At 39.3% G+C, this 19,759-nt stretch overlaps 1 protein-coding gene across 3 annotated transcripts in view; it reads right to left on the bottom strand.

Annotated features, from left to right (window-relative positions):
- The window catches only part of ZNF521 (zinc finger protein 521), a 233,775-nt gene that overhangs the window by 196,658 nt on the left and 17,358 nt on the right, over positions 1-19,759 (bottom strand). Inside the window, exons 3-5 of one of the 3 annotated variants that reach the window (XM_034065987.1) lie at positions 19,679-19,741; positions 18,573-18,632; positions 12,906-13,082 (exon numbers count right to left, since the gene is read on the bottom strand). In XM_034065987.1, coding sequence (XP_033921878.1) covers positions 12,906-13,082; positions 18,573-18,632; positions 19,679-19,741 — 300 coding nt within the window. The remainder of the gene's footprint in view (positions 1-12,905; positions 13,083-18,572; positions 18,633-19,678; positions 19,742-19,759) is intronic. The other 2 variants (XM_034065990.1, XM_034065999.1) reach the window with 2 other exon arrangements.

The following is a 19,759-nucleotide window of genomic DNA, read 5'->3' as shown; positions in this document are numbered from 1 at the left end:
TCAACGAGTATGTATTAGAAAGCATACATTATGCCCTCTATCGAAAATTACGTAATTTGACAGTAAAATGTATAAGTAAGCCCATAATTACCTTAAGCGTCTGCCACACAGTCAACCCTCTGGGCTCACAAGTCAAAATATTGTGCTAGAGCTCACAGAGAAGAGAGGCAAGGAGAAAGGGGAGGGCCAGGATACGACTTTAGGGTTAAACACTACCCTGAGCCACTTCCTCGGCCCCATGATTTAGAATCATATGGGACTGACAATGCTTGCATGTGGAACAGTTTCTACAGCTATGGCTGGTTTATCAGAGGCAGCCTCCCTCTGTGGTTGATAAAAGAGCTTATGCTGTCACAGTCATACCATTTTGAAACACAGAACTCCTGTGATAACTACTTACCTGAAAAACAAAGCATTAACCACATTTTACCAATGCATGTCTGGAATAATCCACCCATTCACATCTTAAAAGCTGCAGTGCAATCTGCTTTTTGTGGACAGCAGAGATCGTGTGGCATTTTTCACAAGAGCAGGAGGTTTGCCACATTTTTCTTGGCCAGAGTTTCCTGTCTCCCCCTAGTACGTCTCATGGGTCTTAGCTGCTGCCTTCTGCAAAGCTGGCTACATTTCATGTTACTGTAGATAAATAGTTGTAAAAGGCTATGTTGGAGCATAGAAGATGAAAAGCATTGTGCAATTCTTACAGGCATATCAAATAGAAGGTTTGCCCCATATGCAAACAACAATACTGACACACTGAACATGTATTTATTAATCAGTTACATCTGCCAGGCCTTTTCACCACCCTCACAGCATCAGATCCACTAACTGAGGTGCAGTTTCAAAAACATTGTATGAAAAAAATCTGTGGGACTCACAGCATACAGAGATTCTCTTTGATTTCATATTCAAGCCTATGAATTTTGCAGTAGGTAGAATTTAGGCTTTAATTTGTGTTGGGCTTCTTTCCATGCCCATACAGAAGAACTGCACAAGTAATTTTTAAGCATTTCAGGCACTGTCCAATAACTGAAATGCAGTAAGAAAGTCTATAAGCTTCTCCTGAAGGCAGCTCAGTATACACAAACTCACTCTCAACAATAAATCAGGGCCAGCTATGCCTGCATTGAGATGACAAGAACCATATGGTCTGTGGAATACCAAACATTCTTTTGCCCTGTTCTATGAGGGGTAAATGTTTCTACCCCTTGGGAACTTCTTGTGATTTTTCAGTGGTATTCACTGTGGTGCATTCCTAAAGAAACATTACACAAAAGCTGGAGCATTTATTAAAATGATCAAAAAGTGATCAAATCAAGAATAAGACTGTGTGCAACTGTGTAAGTATCAAGATGTACTGTAGACCTGAGATTTAATCTATGTTCCTGTTCCCACAAAAACTCTCATCACGTCCAGCAGAAGCTGTAGAATAAAACTAAGTATATTGAGTATGTCTGCTATTCTTGCTGAAGTAGCCAACAGGAATAGTAGCACTATTCACGAGATCCTAGAGGCAGAAAGGGAACAGAGGCAAACAGCAGAGAGTGAGAAAGGAGAGAGAACAAACAAGAAGCAGAGAAGCAGTAGGATACTAGAGCACTAGAGAAAATCATCTCCACCCTTCTCAGCGAAAGGAAGAACTGCAAGGATACCTGACCTGCTGATACTGGAAAAGGCAACAGAAGTAAAAACAGACCTCCAGAAACACTCAGTAAGAGAATGGAAAACAGAAAGATAACAAGAACAAAAAAGCAGAGTCTCAGTAGCAAGAATAAGCATACCAAATAGCAAAAGAAAATCAAATGACAGGTGAGGAAGGTCACAAAAGATAAACTGCATTCTTCCATTTTCTCAACCTTTGCTTTTCATAGCAGCTGCTATCATGGCAGAGAGAGGAAGCTTTTGTACTTTGAAACTAACCTGCCATGGGAAACTACTTACAAATTTAGGGTTAATACCACAGCCTGACAGTTGTTTGGGAAGCACTATTTGGAAATAAGTTTGTTAAGCCCTGACTATTTTGAAATGATAAAGAGTGTTGGAAAGGCAGAGACCTGAGTGGCACAGAAGAATTCTGAAAGTAATAATGCAATCCAATGAGAACTTGAACTCACTAGCAGAAATCCTGTCCTCAACAAACATAATAATTACATTGCCACTGGTTTCAGTGAAGCAAAGATTGCAGCCAACAACTGATGGACATAAACTGAAAACATTCTCCAGGCAGGCTACACAGAGGCCTGGGTGGATAAAAGACAGTCCTGTAATACAAAATATTATAATCATAACATGATAGAAAATACAAATATTAAAACTTTTTTCAGTATTTCAAATGGAGTTCAGAAAAAATAATTACACAGAAACCTATGGTTATTGACATTAAAATAGTTCAGGACAAAGATGTGTTGCTTAGAAACTGAATTTACAGGAAAGATCGAACATGCTCAGTGTTTTGCAAAAACCCAAGCATCACTTCTGGCCACTACTGAAGTCAGATAATAGCAATAAGAAATAAACGCATACATGTGAAAAATTATTGATGTTAATTAACGTGTTAATGATAAAACTGATGTGTTATGCACTCATGCTGAAGCCTGCATTTGTCAGAGAAAGGTAAATTAGCAACTGCTGCTTAATTTCCCTCTGCTTTTGCTTTTACAGCTGGTAGAAGGTTTGCAAAGTACTTGAAAAACTTGACCCTTCTCCAGCCTCCCCCGCATGAGTCACCCAACCTTCCTTCAGTCATTAGACTGCACTTCCTGCTGCGGTGCAGCAATAAAACAAACGAGAGACACTGGTTCTGGTCAGGGTGAGGGAGGTAATAAACCAGTGACAGGTATCCTTATGAAATTCAACATGAATTCGAGTATATTATACATATTGACTAAGTGCCATTTCATGGCACTATTTATCTATGTATGATTCTGTGATTCTATGTAGTATCTTACTATTTCTAAAGATATTTTGAGGCACTCAGTTCATTCCTTGTCCTGAAAGCATGCCTTGTTTAGATACAGGCAAAAGAATTTGCTGCATTTTATGGGCTTCAGAAATACTACAGATAAAAAAATTAAATTACTTGTACATGTATATACTTAACATGATTTTGATAGTGTATAAACTTAACATGATTTTGATAGCATTTATTAAAAGCAATTTAAAAGAAGAAATTCACAGATAATGTTCCAGTATTTCATGTCATTATCAAATCCATGTCAAATATTCTGTTGTCAAGTTTGAGATTTTTGGAAGTCAACTGCCAAAAAAGTTCACTTTTTCTAGTTTGCTCCAATTCACCTTAACTCTCAGTTCTACCGTGTTTTTAATACATTCGCATTCCTGGGCAAACCCCCCTTCTGTCTCCCCAAAAATAAATCCCAAATGAAGCATCCATTGAGAGAAGTGATCATGCTCAGTCAGCCAAATTTAATAAGATATTTACCCTTTTCTGTCCACAGATCCTCCTGGTATTTTAGTTCCAAACTTGCCTACTATTACAGTAACTGTGCTAAGAGAACTGCTGTCTCCATAAACTCCTTGGGTTCATTCCACAGCGCACACAGGAGACACAACCCCTTTAAACTTCAAGGAGATCCCATTGCAGTGTAGAAGAGAAAAATTCAGAGATTATGGAATAATCATCTCCAAATCGATCAATTTCCCCCTGAAGGTAAAAAACTGAAAGAAAGAAAAAAGTTGAACAGTTCCAGCTTGCCTTCTTGAAGGGAAAGTACCCCCAGGGCATGTTGTAGAATGATCCCCATCTCTTTCTCCTGATGCTTATTAAGAGGTCATAGATCTCAGTTACACTACAGCATTCCCAAATGATATCTCCAGCTAAGGACTATGACCTCTTAGTACAAGTACAGGGATATAAAATTAGGAATATTAAGGGTTCATACTAAGAAAGAGTCTGCCTCAACTATCAGTCATTTTGGAAGAACAGTTGGAATTAATGGCATATCTCATGTCTCGTAAAAAACAGAGGAGTTCTAGCAAAAGGCACTACAGGTTCCAGTGTTTCCCATAGGTGCAGCACCTTGTGGCAGGGCTAATTTTCTATCTCAACATCAAAGTCGATTTCCACAACAGAATATTCAATATAAGAGGTGCTTTTCTCAAAAAGCACAAGGTATGGCTCAGAACACGCTGGGTGAATTAAGATGTGCTTTCTCTTTGTCTTAACCCTATTCCCTCTAACAGTGAGAGTATGGAAGCAGAAGTGATTACTCAAGTCAATTACACCAAGACTAGGCAGGGCTTGGAATGTCTTAAAGGACCTTTCCACTGCAAAAATTCAATTTTTGTTTGTTTTGGGGGATTTCATTTTGTTTTCATCAAAAGATGGTTTATTACACCCTCCAGATGATGCTTGAGAGGATAAACTGAGTCCATATAGGTGGTGTGCTAGTGAACTGCCACATCACCTGGAAACCTTAACACTCTACAGCTGATTGTATAAACATAAATTAAGGTTCTTCTGCAACTGTATTAAGCAAAGCATTACAGAGCTGTGGGGCATTTTGTTACATTTGGCTTTCAAGCTATGAATTTAACTGCTGAACATATAAGTAATGATAATCTGTTGTACCTCCCATTCTGTTCATTTCTGAATGGTAATTAAAGCAAGCACCAATAATAAAACCAGCAAGTATTTCAAGAAAATTATTTTAGGAGGTGCAGGAAATTCACCACTTAAAAAGGCTAATTTGTAAAGGCAACAAGAGCCATTTTGTAATACACCGACAATATATTATAAATATTCCAGTAAAATAGAAGTATGGAATAAACAACAGGTATTTTACTCTACAGTAGCCAATTCTCTGAAACACTGTACTGAATACATACCATAGGTGTGTACATGTGTATACATGCAAGACAATCGTTACTTTATTTTTAATGGTGTGCCTTCCTCTTCGAATCATACACATGAATTCCCACTGTACTAGGTAAAGGTCAAGGTAGCTCTGACCCTGTATCATCAGCAGCTTTACAATTCAAAGTCTGTATTACTGAAGACTGTGAAAAGCAAGACAAGCTTGGCCACAGGATCCATATTGATTACAACAGTAATTGGGAGCAGCATAGTTATCATAGGGTAAGTAATGACTACTTTTTCTTCTTCACATATGTGCCAGTGTTGATGATTCCCCCTGCCCCCTCCCTTCTCTCCCCTGCAGGCAACCATCTTCCTTGGACAATAAGAATTCTGAATTTCAGCTGCATAGATCAAATAATGATTATAGTACTGCTCTCCCAGTACTGGAATGAGCTCTGGCAGTTCCATCCTCCACAGAATGCCTGATAAAGGTCAGTGGATTACCTCATGTCATCACCTGGCAGATATCAGAAATTGGAACCTCTTCTGAAACAGGAGGGAGATGTCACTTGAGCACTGGGAGAGCAAAGTTAATATTCAATGGGAAAGTTGCAGCAGCCAAACAGTAACACAGAGAGGTACCCTGTACTGTCCATTTGGAAATGTTCTGTGAGGAAACGGCTTGACCTTTAGAACACCCAGCAGTGGCTATAAATAAATGGAACAACAGACTGTCAATGTAGTAAAGCAAAGTTCTGGATTTAGCTAGGACAGATTTTTAACAGAATGCCAGGGAGGCATTTGAACTGAGTCTGAAAAAACTAGGGAGCTCTATGGGTAAGTCAGTGCTTGGAGACAGAGATGATGATGCAGAACTAACTTGATAACTACAAAATGCCAAAGCCTGAATGTTATCATGGCCCCTCCCAGAGACTAATGCTATTGCACACACCCACAATGGCGTGTCAGGTATGCTCAACTGATGCTTTCACAGTCCTGTGTCAAAAAAGCACCAGATAGACATGTCCTCTGGTATAACTTAGGACTGTAACCATAAGTCCTACTGCTATGCATGATTTGGGAAGAAGAGACTGAAGTAAGGCATACTGTTTACATAAACCTCTGAGGTACTCAGATTCTGGGTGACAGGCACATGGGGTCTTTTAAACCTGCAAAAGTGTGCTGTCCTCAATATTAATTCCTCATCTACACTGAAAGAGTATTTACTTTAGAAGCTTTGAATGATTAAAAGCATGGTTCGTTGTGTGATGCCCAAATCCCAGGATGATTTCATTCATGTTCCAGACAGGAATATATAGCTTTTGTGTGTAACACTACTTTGGCCAAACTCTGCTGCCATACACCATTTGCCCAGTAAGGCATGGATTGCTGCAAAAAGAGTCCTAAGAGCCACAGACATAATGCTAAATTATTTAAATGTAGAAGACAGTTGAAAGACAGTTGCACCAATAAGTACACCTACTAACAGCTGCATTGGGTCTGCCTACATAAAACCCCTCTGCCAACTATAATCTCCAGTTGAGCGGTTTCTGCAGCAGACCAGCACTTCCTGGGCCAAGAAGGAGGTGTCTCTGTCCATGGTACTCGATGAGGAAACTGCTTCCTCGTGGGTGGCACCGACACCAGCTTTGATTCGGTATCTTGCCAATCATGTTGGAAGTTCCGGTTCACACAGTTGTAAAGTCCTTGGTGGACACATACAGTAAATAAGCCAACCCAAACTATCCTTGCTAGTATGTGCTAAAAGAAGCACCTGCCCTTTTTAGTGGTGGAAAATCAGGCTAAAAAAAAAGAGGAAAATAGGGAGCAAAAATTAAAGGGGGAGAGGGGAGGAGATAAATGAAAGATAGAAGCACTCAGCCCCTTGGAAAACACCACTTGCTTTGTCTCCCACCTCCAAACAGAACAAAAGTTCTCAAGAGTTCTGGCATTTACAATATATGCTTATGAAAAGGTTTATTACGGGGCTTTCCCAAGTCAAGAATAACAGTTCCATGATACAATCGTCAGCTGCTTTCACTTGCAAAAGGCCACTAACAGACAACTCAGTAAGTGCAGCAGGCTGCTTTTAAAACACTCAAGAGGTGAAGAACTACTGATTTTATGACTGATTAACAACCTCAAGAGCAGAGATTAATGGTTTCCAAGCAAAAAGGGGAGGAGTTTATGCCTCCTTGTCCATGTTTGCTGTTCATTGTGGACCTACTGTCTCTCATGGTAAGCACAGGGTTTTGAAGAACAGCTATGCAGCCTACTTTCACAACTTTCAGCTCTAGCGTATGAAAGTTCCCTCCATATCTGAGCAATACCAAGCTAGCTGTGGAAGTATTTATACAGAATTTTGATATGAAAATCTAAGAATACAATTATCAAGACCATCATCCTCCCTAGGAGCATTCAATTTTGCATATAAAGTTCTGTATGGCAGATTCTCCAAATCGGTAAGACTTTAGAAGACCTTGGCCATTCTATTATGCATGTCAAGGCTTCACACTGCTCTCTGAATTCAAATTAATGATTCTGGGGGACAAAGGTTGTAGTTACCACCGTGTTCTCCCTTTTCCCCAAGTATCAAGGATTTGAAGTTGCAGATATGGGTAGTGGACCACATTATTCTGAAAGATTCTAATTCCACAACTTGCAAACTCAAAGAAGCATCACTGAACTACCATGTGTGCTGGCTGGCACAGGAAACTGGTCTGCTTTCTACTCTGTCAGTCAAATAGAACATCATTTTGTGGAGAAGTCAAAAGTTTGTGGTCCAAAGCAAATGGAGAAGTAGAAGCATGTCTTTGTAGTACAACAACTGGGAAACCCTCTAAGAAAAAAAGAGACCTAAGCTCAAGTCCCAGGTCCAAGCACTGTTTGTCTTTCATTCAATAACTGTTTAATGTAAAATCCATATGCAGTCCTTGGTGCAGGAATTCTCAAAAGAAACAGGGTGACTCTCTCAAGTGAAGTAACTGTACTTGGCAAAAGTGCTTGGCAGTGTGCCACTAACTGCAATGAGGCAGATGAATATGCTTTTGGTGCATCACAGATTTAACTTCTTAGAGTCCTTGTCCTCAGAAGCACTTTCATCAAGCTCAGATTTTTCTCTGTACTGCAGAAATGACCAAGGACTCATGCCCTGCACCTTTTCGCCACACAGGCAGTAGAAACTGAAAAGGCAGTGGAAACTGATAAAGCAGTGGCAAGATCTGCAATGTATTTGTGCAGCTCTAGGATTATTTTGATAGCAGGAAGGGCAATTCTAGCTAGGATATCAAAGCATGACACCAAGTGCTCACAAGATTTATCTTGTAGTCTCACTGTGCACCGCATACATCCTTTGGGACAAAATCCCCTGGAAAGTTTTCAAGTCTTCCAGTGAAGGAGATGGTTCTGTCATTACCAACTCATTCAGAAAGATGAAAGATTTCCTGGGCACTAGGAAGAAGAGAAAAGAAGCAAGAGAAGGACAGCATTACAGTGGAATCTCTATTACCTCCTATTTGGTAAGTCCATGATCACCCGTGGTGCATGCTGTCTGTGAAGCTGTTAAGTAGCACAAGCTCTTACTTCTAGACATGCAAGAAGGTGTTACTCAACCACAGAGGATGGTATCTATGAAAACTAATTTTGGCCATAATTGAAAACACAGAAGTACTGACTTTGCTAGAAGTTCCCAGCCTAGTGATACTCCAGTGCTGACGGAGAGCAGCACTCAGAACAACTGGGCCCCAGTATATCTGCTGGAATTATTTTCATATGGCTTCTGAGAGGAATCTCTAGGCGAGAGAGAGCAAGATTGCGTCTTCTCATTGGCAGGGGACACACAGCTATAGCCAATAACCTTTTTGACACCAGAAACAACTTAGGGGGTAACATGTATGGCTGTCAGGTCGACCTGACATACTTACTCAACCTGTGAAAGCTCCAGCAGCAAGCTAGAGCCCAAAGCATAAAACTAAGTCCACCTAGTCACCTAACGGTAAAATAAATATTCCCAGTGGAGAAATATCTCATGTATTTTACCTCAGAACACCCTTAGCCTTGAAGGTACTATGATTCAGTAGCCTTCTTTCAGACAAGTTTTACAGCCTGTAATGCCAATGGGGCTAGCAGGGAAGTCCTGTAACACACACTAGGTCTACTGACATTCAGGTGGAGGATGGCAGTCTTGTGTACCAGCATGTCCATTGCTGTTGAGTTATTCACAACTCAGCCAACTAGGCTGGCATCTTTACTGCATGCCTGACTGCAAGCAAGGCAGCACGATAAGATGCTCTTTTTTCTAGTGTTACTTTGGTTATGGCTGTGACTTGTGATGCCAAGGCAACAGGATCTTCAAAAGAACCCAGCTTGAGCTGAATGCCTATGAACATAGTCACACAGCAGAGAGGCAGCTCTCATGTGTACAGAGGAGACTTCATAGAATACAATCTCTGAGAAATAGGATTGTTGTCTATGTGCTGTGAAGGGAGAGGAGATTGCAAGTCAAGCAAGAGAAGATTAGGGAAAGCACCTGACAAACTGTGCCCTACCAACAGCATATATGGCAACACTGCAAAAGGCTAAGTTTCTTTTCCTGTTGGCAGAAGTAGGAGAGAATGTGTAGTTGAGGATTTATCAGTAATGCACCACACATGAACCTGCATGCATGTTTCTACAGTGGGATCCAAACCAATGCATACTAGAAGGACATCAGGTTCATAGTCATGCTAATTATATCCTTTACTTATATACACAACTTAGAGGATGACAATGTGCAAGTGGCTCATGAGTATTAAATGGAAATGCTGCAGGAAGGATAGAGTGAAAAAAGCATTAACATCAGACAGAAACACTACTAAATCTACATTTTTGTTGCCATCCTTTTAGAATGACTAAATTAATATAGTTCAGCACCTTATCTGCCCATGATTACAAGTATTGCAAAGATATTTTTTTTTACTTTTTCCCCATTATCTGTATTCCACAAACATCACAGGAATTGTCAGCAATTAACATAAATAAATCATCACCTTTTCAGAGAAAGCTTCAGTACATGAATTTCAGATGATAGCAAAAAAAATTACCAAATAGCTCATGAAGGGCCTGTTCCATTCCCCATTGAAGTCAATGGGAATCTTTTCATTGACTTCAATGGATATGGGATTAGATCCAAATTGAAAAGATCAGTAGTGCACACATTAGGATGAAAGAGCAGTTATGCCCTCCTCTAGAGAAAGAACATGAGTTCAAGTCAAACAACAGATTACAGGAAGGAACCAGTTAGGGAGAACTTTTTTCTTCTCCTTTGAAAAATTTTGCAAGAGAACAGCAATTCAAGATCCTCAGACCTAAATCTCACAGCCTTTAAGTAAGACTCCCTAGGTGAGGTACACACGTTACATAATGGACAGGTTAGGTAACTCTTCAGTACCTGAGATGAGGCCCAGATGGAAGGATCATATATCAGGGTAGGTGATACACTCCACCCTCCTCCAGAGAGAATACAGTTGACACAAACCACAGAATATAATAGAGAAAATTAAATTTTGGTAAAACTCTTGCCTGTCTTTAACAACTTACTGAGAGACAAATACCTTAGGGTGCCTACTGGTTTCACTAGGACTCCTCCAAGAGCAGCCAGAGCAATTATGTAAAACTCTATTGCATCGGAAGACTGTGATGAGAAAGGGAGGTGCAACCACACCTACAGAGTCATGCTTTTTTTGAAGACTTTGAGTCTGAGCATGGCACCCAAAGGCACTGGTGGAAGCCCAGGAAAAAGGCAAGAGTACAGGGAACTTGCCTAAAATGCTAAAGGGAATCCTTATTTTCATTTAATAGGTATTGTGCTTCAGAAGAGAAAGGTAAGCTGCTTGTCTGTCAACTGCTTGTCACCGATTAACTAAAAATAATGTAAAGCAATGACGTTTTCTTAAATGTTGTGTCCTCAGTTTTAGGCCACACATGTAGCTTAAGACCCTACATTGAATTCAACTCACTAACAAACTCTTTAGTATTTTTTGCTGGAGAAAAAAGAAATCCTCAAGTCTGTCCATTCTATCCAAACCCCTCTCTCAAGGTAAGGGTGTATTTTGGTCATCTACATTTATAAACAAAGGACGTTTGGCTTTCTGTCAACTTGGTAGTCTAGAAGGATGTGCAGTTTAGGTTTTCATTCACTTCATTACCTTTCAAATATTCTGATCTCTATCCACTCACATCACAAGTTTCCTTGAAAGAGGCAAAGGTATTTTAGGAGAGTTAAAGAATTTCCTTGCAGTTTTATTTTCATTCCTCCATCCTCTGCCATCATACATGTATTCCTGTCTTTACACATGCACCCCAAAATGACTAATCCAGTATATTTGTTTCCACTCTGATTTAACAACATAACTCTCAGCAAGAACTGCTGTGTTCAGATGCAGTGCTCCAGGACTCTTCCTACTTGCTGCTTCCTCCTCCTGCTTTCCTTCAGTTTCTCAACCCAACTGTGCAAGCACTGTTCAGTGTATTCTGCTTGAAGCTTTAAAGCAAAGAAACAACTTAGCATACAAGGTGGGGGCAGAAACTAACTAAACAGAAAGGAGAAACAGCCATATCAGATCAAGCTGAAAATAACAGGGATGAATAAATGGGATCTGAAGTAGTAAAGCAGAGATACAGAGGACTGGGGCATGGGGAATGCTTTCTGGGAGAGGGAAGGAGGAGACAAGCTAAAGCCAGTAATTTTTCAACACAGAAAGAGCAAAACAAAGAAGTATGAAAAAAAGAAGATAAAAAAAAGTTTTTTAAAGTCAAGAGTGAATATCTGTACTGCCAGAAAACATGAGCAATATAGACAAATACATTCTAGAAGTCTGCAGCAGTAGGGAATGGCAGAACTGACTGCATCTGAAGTTAGAAAAACATTTTACAGGCAAGAAAAGGCAAAGCAATACATTAATAAAAACAAACATTTCCTGCAGCAGATTTTCACCTTCCATAATGTGAAGTTGGGATTAAAGCTATTTGACAAATTCACATTACTTTCTCAACTTTCCTACTGCTCCTACCCACTTAGTCTTCTTCTGCTCACCTTCTCTTCACAATTTGTCCTCAAGAGCAGCACTGCTACTTGACTTTTATGTTATCCTGCCAAGATGCAGCCTATGGATCTACTGGAACCAAAAATAACTCAGAAAGCTCTCCAAACATGAGCACATGTACACTTTCTAGAAACATTCCCAAATGGGAAAGATGGCTTTCCTTGTTTACAAAGTCATAATAAGGAAAGGTTTTTAAACACAACTGCATGGCAAAATTAATGTATTTTCCACTGTAGGCACTAAAACCAAAGTGCCATTTAACAAAGAATAAAAACACCTTTCTGTTGAAACTGAGTCTGTTTGGACCTACAGTGCCCACTATCAGAAGACCTACAAATCTAAAGGGTAAAACTATTTCAGCAGATTTCCTGTGGTTTCCTTGGTGAGGGGGCTGTCTACAACAATTTCAGAGGAACCCGGGCTGGCTACAGGTCCATTCATGCAGCTCTTCTCAATTCAGTAGTATCTGATCAGCACTCTGTTCCACTCTCTGAAGGAAGCTGAGATTTTATTTCCCCCTCAAACAATTTGGTTAATTCCTCTCAACCTTCAGTTACTGATTACTATACAGTCATTTGTTGTTAATGGATTAGACTAACACAAGATCCAGGCCAGACCTGCAACATGCAAATCCATTCATTATGCAGCTGCACTTAAAGTCAACTTACAAATACCCTCTGCGTTCACAAGTGACCTAAGAAAATACATGTAGAAGCAAAGTATGGAAAGCTGTACAGCATGAATATAGAAAAGCAGTTAGGAACCAACAGCTAATGAACACTTTAAATACAGTGACAATGCAGTAATTATCCATATATCCTTCAGTATGAAGGAAATCTACTGTATCCCATTTGCAGTATAATCCTGTTCCAGAATCTGTTTATAAAAGTCTCACCCAAGCATTCAAGTGCACAAATAAAATAACTGAAAAGGAGGAGGGAGATCAGAATGGGAATCACAAACAGAACAGTGCACAAAGCCACAAAGTGATAAGTATTGTTTACCTGTCAGTTGACATTGATTAATCTTGTGTTCTGTGATATCACTCAGTGACTCAAACACCTGGAGGCAGCTGTCACAGCTGTGCACAGCTTCTTCTTCTAGCTCCTCCCCCTCATCCGGCCTTTTCTTACAGTCTAGCACTTCATCTTCTGCCTTGTCTTCTAGTTTACAGTTAGGGTCTGAAAGAAAATCAAGACCATGATGTCAGGCATCTAAGAAGAGAACCTTTAAAAAGAAAAGAAAAAAATCAAGATAGGTTCTTGTGGTAATGATGAGAAGAAGCATATCTGGCATGACCCTGCAGGACACTGTAGATTTTATTACTAAATAAGCCAAAGCGGCTTTTTTTTTTTCCTTATTTTTTTTCTAATCTCGATGAAAGGAGAATTTCCCTTCTACTCCCACAAATGCAGCTCTCTTTCTCATTCAAGCAATTCTTCCATGCTTCAGTGTTAGGTTTGTCAATTTTATCACAGCTATAGAAGCTGCTTTGATCACTGTAAGAAAGGATGAACCACCTATGCAATTAGTTTTCAATGAAAAGAAAAAAAATCAAATCAATGATTGTGCAGGAACTTCTTTTCCCTGTTAACTACAGGAAATTAAAAGAATTAAGAGACTAACAAATTTGATTTACATAAACATGAAATTCATCTTGATTTTGCAACCCACTCCAATACTCCATCACACACTATTTGACACAGTTAAAGCCCTGGAAAGACTCTGCATCAAAATGCTACACATACTTCAAACTTGTGTATGACTTAAGACAAACCAAATAAAGTTCCGGTATTTGCCAGGTGACAGAAAACTGGAAACTAACTATTAGAAAACCTAAACAGTACACAAGGAGGGCTTTGTCTGTGTGACTTATTAACAAGCATTTTGGGGTTCACAGGACAGCTCTAGCCTGAAGTCAGCAGTCCTGAGCCTAGCTGGAGCTTCTACACTGGAAGACATGCACAGACTCACCATCATTCCCTATGTGCAGAGAAGCCACACAGCTTGCTGCACTACCTTGATTCTGCAGATGACCAGTGCAGAGTAAGATAATGCTAAGTCTAGAACTTTTCCTCCTCCTCTGAGGACTGGAGAAGCTTCAATTTCTGACTTTTTGCCCACTTTAATAAAAGCTTCCTTCAAAAGACAGAAATAAAACAATGTGTCTTCCCTAATAAAGCAAACTGGCACTTAACTTTGTTTTTCCTTGGGAACCACAATACAACAAGTGAAACACCAAAGAAAAATGGTTGTGTATATTCCAGCAAAAGGAACGCAAGTGTTTCACCACTTCTCCCTTTTCTGCTTTGGCCACCTCATCTTTTCTTTTAGATATTTGAGAGAGCTGAGACTGAAACAAGTCATTTTAGAAAACAAACTCACACAATAACAGGAGATTGTGCAAGTACATTTTAAGATGTTACGCTCTCTAGCCAAGCGGGTAATTAATCAGGATTCGGCTTCTTGTCCACAACTCAACAGAGGTGCTGTGAGCCCAGTTTATTTAATGTTGCAATTGATTAGGATCATACACAAAAGGGAGGGAGATGGAAATATGCTAATACTATATTTATATTACAATGGGGAAGGGGTGAGAAGAAGCAGTAAGGTGATCCCACTTTAAAACACTCTTAAATCCTCTCTCGGCGCCCTACAGCAATATGCACACAGCCATTCTTTTATCTGCTACTGGCCACAAAGCACAGGTGTTCTTGCTGCCCACATTAGGCTCTTGTCATCTTTCTACATCCTTTGGTCCACCCTGCTGCACCTGCCCTTCAATTGCTCAAATACAGGCAGACCCCCAAGCAGAAACTGTAAACGACCTATGTCAGGAAATCTTCCTCATGCTATGTGGTTTGTGATCAAAACCAAACAATTACTTTGACAGGGGTAAAGGGAAGAATTTGTTTTAAGGAAATTGTATTACAGATGAAAACAGACTAATTTTTTAAAATAAAAAACATATTCTGAAGGCAAAAATATATTTGCTGTGCAAAACCCCTGCCTATACACAAGAGTGCAATCCTTACATGACAGATTACATTCACAAGGCTCTTTCAAGAGTGAAAACTTCCACTTGGGCAGCTACTTCCAAACAGAGGAGTAGTCTCCAAATGTACACACCAAAAAGAGGTGCTAATTAAATAAAAGGACTTTAAGGCATTTTAGCCATAGTCGAATGATCTGAATCTACTGCCTTTCACTGCCACTTTATTTTCCAAGATATTTTGCAAGATTAATTAAAGTGTTTAGGAGATCATGAGGTTATAAGCAGTTCAGAAAAGAAAACCCAATAATTGTCGTAACTGTCACAAACTGACCCCAACATCATTAAACACTTGTTGGAAGGCAGCATGTGCACATCGCATACTATTACTTGTTCAGCTCAAGCTCCCAGTTTCATCTCATAAAACTGACAGCACTCAGGGAAATGTGGGCACTGGGTTTGAATTTTAACATGAGTATTTAAATGCTGCACATAAAGTTTACAGACCTGTTTGTTTTAAAATAAGGGTAGTGTCTGTCTCTGCTCTAAGTACAGTGCTGAAGGAAAGAAAAAGGAGGGGAGGGAATTCTCAAGGCTTATTATTCAGAAACACATTTTACAGGAATTCAGCAATACACACACACGTACATAGGCACACATACACTCCTTAGTGCACAAAAGCCTAAAGAATTGCTTGATTTAAAGCTTCATACTTAGAGACCAGTTATTAAAATTAGAATCATTTTAAGACTAATAAATGTTTTGCTTCTCCTTCTGCATTTGCAGATATAAACTCTACAGGGACAGAAGTCAGTCAAGCTTATTCCCTTCTGCTGCAACTTTAGAATACATGCTCTAGCCAACTGGCACATTTGTTTTTAGGTCAACACTTAAGTGGGACCCTCTGGGACCTAGGTTCGAGTTTAGCCTATGACAGCTTTTGTGAAATGAGTTCTGTTAGTCTCAGCCCCCTCAGTGACTGTATTTCCACTGTGATCCTCTTTCTTGAAGAGATGTCACCACCAAAATAAAAATATATTTAAAGAGAGAATATATCATTTGGACGCTTTGTAGATGGATAGCTTTTCCATCACAAAAACAAGTATCCTCCATGAAGAGCTGGTCTAATCTTAAACACTTACTTAAACCGAGGATAAGCTGTCTTATCTGAACTGTTCTTTTGAAAGACTAGACTAAAACTTACTTTATAAATGTAATATGCAGTCACCTATACTTTCTCCTTAACCTCCTGTTCAAAGCTCATGATCGCATACAAGAGCAAATGTCATTCATCTCCCACATTTCCTTCTTCCCGATAACTGCAACAATCACAGCTACAATTCCCTCAACAAAGACTGTCTTCATAGTAAGATTACCTTTCCTAACATCTGCAAATGCCACTGTCACTTCCAGAGGCTTTCTTGCCCTATTTCAGAGGCTGCTGTGCACAAATTGAAATTTGACAATACATGTCAGCAACAATATACACATCAGCTCTGTCTGCAGAGATCACTGAAAATTATCTGGTATGGAAAGGAGGGTTGCTTTTTTGGGGACATAAATAAATTCAAACTATTAAGTTGCTTTAAAAAAGAATAACATACAAAAGAACTCAAGAATACAAAGAACAGTTGTCTTCTGTTACTGATTACGTTAACATTATTTATAAATGGAAATTAAAAGAAATATGATTTTCTCATTACTATGTTCCCTGGCAGGTGGTTCTTCTCTTTCCTTCTTCCTCCTCCTCATAAGGGATGTTATTGCTGTAACTTGGTCTAATAAAACTGCAACTTTGGGAAAAATGAAAAATTGCATTGGCTTAAAAGTGTTGGAGGCAATAAAGCCATGGACTTCAATTAATTTCAAGTATGGGAGCGGTTTAAGGCCAACTAGCAGAAATTCTATTCTGCCCATGTAAAAATGAGGTTTCACCACATTTACTTTTTATAACCCATATAAAAGTCAAGTAAAAGTAATGAATATCTAAAAGTCATCTCAGTGGACTGGCAAAGACTATCTGTATTCTTGAAACTCATCTTACATATTTCTGCCTATGCTACAAAGATCCATAGCTAATCACAACTAAAACATCAAACTACCAAGAAAACAGCCTCCTTTCCAATCCATTTCACTGCCTTGCAGTAGGACCTCCTTCCAAGCCACTTCTGCATGGAAAAGTGCTGGCAAAAGAAAGGAAAACTTAGATCATGTGGTTATAATTATTACCAGGCAAGGAATATTTCTTCAGCTCAGTGGTAAAGTAAAACTCTGTCGCTCTCTGCTCCCAATAGTGTCCATCGCAAAACAACTGCCTCATTAAATCTCTGCAGTAAGATTAATATGCCGTAGCTGCACTACATTATAACTTGGTACTCTATAAAAAGCACATTTAATGGTTAGAGCCAGAGCTTAGATACAAAGTATTACTATAAAAACTTCTGGCAGTGTGTACACAGTGTGGGCCTTCTGCACTGCTTGCTCTATCAGAAGGGTTTTTGTTTTTTATATCAGCACTGCATTCTTGCTATAGAGAAAAACAAAATGTTAAATCTTGCCTAGAAACAGAGAACAACACAGGACATGATGGGAAATAAATAACCAGCAAGACAACTTAACCACTGAGAATGATTTTAAGACAAAAATGCAGAAAAGCAACCATTCCTTGTCATATTGATCTCCAATTTTGAAGTTCTCTATTTTTCACTCCATGTGTCTACAGTTGTACAAGTTTGCTTTTTTTTTTTTTCAAGTTTGCAGATAGCTGAATGGAGGCATAAGTACATTTGAAATAGTTCGATAAATCTCCCATTAAAAAAAAAAACAGAGAGCTCTCTCTCTCTCTCTCGTTTCCTCTTTTCAAACAATATAGTTTATGAGCAAAGCCACCAGAATGTAAAAAAGGCACCAAACACAAACTCACAGGACACACACGAAAGAGAAATACAAAGTCTTCTAGCTGGAGAAAGAATTAAGTACATTCTTCACCTTTGTAAGACGAGTAACTCCAACTGTTCTCAAATACATTACCTACATGTACTCAGAGATGAATGGCCTTCTAGGAATATCCTTAAGGAGTCAGCCCTAACTCCAAAAGGTGACCTCAGCTGAATGAATGAGACCATTCAGATGAGTCAGTCCTGCTCTTCAGATAAAATTCTGTGGAATCAGTACCGAAGACTTTTTGGTGCTTTTACAAAGTACTTTTTGCTTTCTCAGAATCATGTTAATTAATCCCTGACTAGTAAGAAAATATGCAAAAAGAAATCATAGAAACAATCCTAAAAGAAATTACCCTAACCCACATATCTTACAAATATGAAAATAGTTTCACTAGAAAGAACATTTACGTTTATCAGAACTGGTGTAGGGTGTTTTATGTGGGGGATATAGAGAAGGATTATTTTTAACTAAAAACAGAAGCAAAATAAGAAAAGCATGCTGCACTTTAGAAGCATTTCCCTTTCAGTTGGCTGATAGACAAAAGACAGAATTTCTAATTCTCAGGATTTGAAAGGTGAGCGTAGAGAAATGTTGTTTTCCATTGCAAGCCCAAGAACACATTCTACGCTGAAACAGAGAAAGAAGAGTGCAGGCTTTGCAAAAACACCCCAACACAAAGATCCCTCACACTGTTGTCAAACAGTAAGCAAGCACTAATGAAGGAATTCAGTATTACCAGTCTGTGCGGCTGTATGTCCCACACCTGCCTGCTGGTCCTCTGTTTCATTTTCTTCTACTGTCAGAAAAAGGTAAACAAAACAAAAACAAAACAAAACAAAAAGATGTTAGGTAGGTAGCTGAAGTGTTCAAGCATCTTTACACCAGCTTCAGTTCTGAAAGCCAGTAATGCTTGCACAACATGGGCAAGAAAAGCTGCACTGCAAAGTGCGAAAGTGTAGATCAGACCAAAACAGAATATGCTGATGTATGACAGCTACAAATCTGAGAACAGAGTGACCAAATTGTTTTCATGGCTTAAAAAAGCAAATCAAATTTCCTCTGGGATATTTGTCTTCAATGCATTCTACTGTATTTGATTATGGAACTAAATGAGAGAATAATTCAGGGCTTTAAGATTCTACTTGCTCCACACAGATAAGAGAAAGCCTTCTCCTGGCAGACGGGAGAGGTGTGTGTGCTAATTCATATATAAGCTTTAAAATATAATAATAATCCTATATTCAGTAGCAAACATCTCAGCAGTGCAGACAGCCTTGCAAAGGAGAACTAACCCCATGCTGTTTTACTGTATACACCATGCCAGCATCTTTCCCTTGGCTCACAGCTTTCCAGAGCAGTAGAACTAAAAACAATACAATTCTTGTCAGATTCACTATTCAAAACTTGTTGGGCAAGAGTGAACCTAACAAGAGCCATTCTGCTGCTACTTTGAAAAATTAGAGAGCGCTGTTCTCGTACGCTCTGATAAGATGCCTAAGTAAGATTGACTCTCCCAAAGTAAAAGGGAAGAGCTAAAAGGCAGAACCATTTCCTTTTTATTCTCCCAAAGACCGAGTTCTTTGAGTTAGAGAACAGCGGAGAGAAAAGAATTCATTCTCCCTCCACAGGGGAAAAAGCTGAAAGGGGAAAGACTGCACTTCTGCAGCATTTCCACTCCCAAGAATTCAGACCTCAAAAAAAAAATCATGCAACTGAGTTAAAGCGCAAAGATTTGGGGCAATTTTCCCGATTCTTGGGACAAGAGAGTGGAACACGTAGGGTCACATATAAAGCTAGACAGAAATTCAAAAGAAGAGATACATATACACACTCCACAGGTACCTCTTTTCCTCCTCCGCCAACCCCAAGGCTTCATACAACTGGTTGTTTCTAGAATCTGAGTTTCTAGAAAAAAAACACCAG

This window comes from Melopsittacus undulatus, chromosome 1 (genome assembly GCF_012275295.1).
Source record: "Melopsittacus undulatus isolate bMelUnd1 chromosome 1, bMelUnd1.mat.Z, whole genome shotgun sequence".
NCBI lineage: Eukaryota > Metazoa > Chordata > Aves > Psittaciformes > Psittaculidae > Melopsittacus > Melopsittacus undulatus.
This window is presented reverse-complemented; position numbering and strand designations above follow the sequence as displayed.